Here is a 3,032-nt window from a genome sequence, read left to right as displayed (position 1 = left end):
AAATACAATTACAATTTAGTAGACTTCAGTCGAAGACTTCAGTCGTAGACTTCAGTTTAAGTACAATATCCTAAACGAAAATACAACATATTTGACAATTTAATTATAAGATAGGTGGCCAAAAAACTTCCACACCTATCATCTACCAATTGCTAAAATGACCTCCAATCACTTTGAAGGTCATTTAGGAAAGTAGCCCAAAAGTTGCCATAAAAATCAAAGCTAGTTTTAAAAACGGAAACACTAAGCTTTCCTATCATAGACACCAATGCTATAATTTAGTAACATGTTTCATCATAGTCTGAAAATTGTAAACAACTAGTTTTTAAAACATAAGTAAATAATCTCACATGGTACATAACAGTAGTAAACATGTTCGAATTCAAATGACATTAGTATTAACTGTTCCTAACTTTGTGTGATCTTGTTCGCATGTAATGTTTTTGTATAGGCGGAGGGTTTTTGGTACTAACCCCTTCATGCTTCTTGGATCCAGTGCCGTCCTGCTGCTGGGTTGGCTCTACATTGTCTTTAACCTCTTCCTCAGTGTGCTTCGCCGACCCTGTAGTCAACTCCTCTACCGCGCGCTCTACAGATTCAACCTTCACGGTGAGAAGTTTGATCTGCTTTTCACAGCTACCAAGACCATTCAGCATCTTGGTTGAAAAGCTTTTGAAGCATTGGTCGAAGTGCGCTTTCATAGTAGCGACAACTCCGACCCCTTCATCACCAACGAATGAGGCGGCAGAGGCAGATGCTGTGCAGGGTCTCTTGCGACTTGATTCATCTGAGGGAAGGCTCCTCTTTCCGGCTTCTGCCTTGACGATGTGTGCACCCAAAACACCTTCCAAAGGCCAATGGTTTTTTGAGAACTTGAAATGGGGGTCATGGATTGCATTGACAATCTTGACAATATCTGGATCCTGTTCGTCATCATCCCACACGGGAAACATATCCGCCAAGTCCTTAGCCAGGCAGCATTGTATGCGTGCCTGGAAAAACACAATAAGTAAATGAATTACTAGCCATATGAAGCCTCGAAAAACTACTTATGAAGTCTACTCCTAAAGTCTACCATAGAAGTCTACTCCTGAAGTCAACACATGAAGTCTACTTTGAAAATTCATTACTACATAGAAGTCTACTACACTAATACAGTACCTGTTTTAGCATGTTGGCTTTGACGTTCTTTCGTCCTCTTGATCCTTTGTAAGCCAGCAGAAGAGGTTGAATATCATTTGGCAATGGTTCGCCAAATTCAGCAGCAAAATCCAGCAGAGCATAGTACACCCACACTTGAAGAGCTTGCACAAATCCTTCTATATGAATGTTTTTGCTGAGATCTTTCTCCTTAACAGAATTGATCAAATGCTGAAAAGCAATTCTTCCCCATGGAAACTCCTTAAAACCTTCGAGATCCATCACTAGTCTGGCATGGTTGATATTTGTGGATAAGCCAGGTCTCGTTGCCACTATGAAACCAGCGTAGATCCCAAGATAACCCAACCGCAGCCTATCATCCCGAGACCATGATGAGCAGTTGGAACAGGCTTCAATAATTTCGATAGTGCTTGGGCCCGACTCGGTATCGACCCCCATTAGCTCCCAAAATGCACGCGTGTCATCGGAAAGCGCAAGATCAGTTAAAGCCAAGTCATCCACGTACCCGCAGTTGAGTCCGGTGATCTCCTCAAACTCATGCAATGAAAACCGAACTGGAGTGGTACCAATCAGGCTCCATATCTCGTACCTCTGCTTGCAAACTATCTGAAAGGTCAGCATGTGGTGCACCAGCCTAGAAGCCCAACCAAAATCCAAGTCGTGGAACTTTAAAAAGACACCCAACGGTGACTCGTAAATCTCTTCCCATTCATCCTCTTGTAGAGCTAACTTTAGTGCATGTACCAGCCTATAATCATCAGAATAATAGCCGATGCTTTTATCCGGGACTGGCTCAAACCCTTTGGTGTACAGTCTTCTAGGGAATTCAGAGGCCACCATTATCTAAAACAGATTTCTGCATCAACGGTAACAAAGCTCTAATGAGAAAAACTAGTACGGTTTGAAACTATACACGAATGAAGTCTACTTTTTACGAATGAAGTCTACTTTTTCAAAATGAAGTCTACTTTTTCAAAATGAAGTCTACTTTTTCAAAATGATGTCTACTTTTTCAAAATGAAGTCTACTTTTTCAAAATGAAGTCTACTTTCACATTCTAAGTACAATCCGAGTCGAGAAGTCTACTGAAGCCAACCGAAGCAATCTTAACATAAAAAAACAGTATATTAAGTCAACGGAATTCACATGAAGCAATCAAAACATCATAAATACTGCATATGCAGTCTACTGAACCCAACCGAAGCAATCAATACATGATAAATACTGTATATGAAGTCTACTAAAACAAATCATCCAAATGGAATCTACAAAGTTTATAGTGTTTACCACCGTTATTAGATGAAGCTGGCGTCGAGAAAATGCAACCAGATCTGGGAAAAAAAACCCGACGGACAGATCTAACTCAAACCCGACGGACAAAATTACAGGAAGATAGAAGAAATATAAGAATTGCTAAGTATATAACTTCGGAACAATATCTACTAACCGTTTTGAGGCAGGAAATGACGTCAACCTCCAACGGCGAAAGCAGATCTGCAAAAAAAAAAAAAACCCTAATTTCAGAACTGGAAACTGGTGGTTACGAAACGGAAAGGTGATGAATACGGAGGAGTAGGGAAGCATGGGGGTGTGGTTGGAGAAAGAAAACTTGCCTGAACGAGTTTATCGGCGGCGGTTCTGTATGTCGGCGGCGCCGGAGCAGAGAAACAGAAATCGCCTTTGACTTTTTTTTTACACGAACTTTCGCCGGTTTTTTTTAACGGGATCTGTAAAATTCGTATATATAGTCTGGTAATTCCGTACGGTTCGGGTAAGTTACAGGCAGTTTTTCTTGGTTAAGGGAAGTTATTCCCGGTTTAATTTCGGTTAAAATTTCGGTTAGGTTATTTTATTCGGTTTAGTAGACTTCA

At 40.7% G+C, this 3,032-nt stretch overlaps 1 protein-coding gene across 1 annotated transcript; it reads right to left on the bottom strand.

The window, feature by feature from the left end:
• Window positions 1-398: 398 nt before the first annotated feature.
• Window positions 399-2,001, bottom strand: LOC18027624. The gene is made up of 2 exons (XM_024161077.1): window positions 1,162-2,001; window positions 399-992 (listed from the first exon to the last, which is right to left on the bottom strand). The coding sequence occupies exons 1-2, from the start codon at window positions 1,999-2,001 to the stop codon at window positions 399-401; spliced, it is 1,434 nt and encodes a 477-aa protein (XP_024016845.1).
• Window positions 2,002-3,032: the final 1,031 nt, after the last annotated feature.

Source organism: Eutrema salsugineum, unplaced genomic scaffold, assembly GCF_000478725.1.
Source record: "Eutrema salsugineum unplaced genomic scaffold, Eutsalg1_0 scaffold_10, whole genome shotgun sequence".
NCBI lineage: Eukaryota > Viridiplantae > Streptophyta > Magnoliopsida > Brassicales > Brassicaceae > Eutrema > Eutrema salsugineum.
Note: the sequence above shows the minus strand (reverse complement) of the source record. Positions and strands in the feature narration are given on the sequence as shown.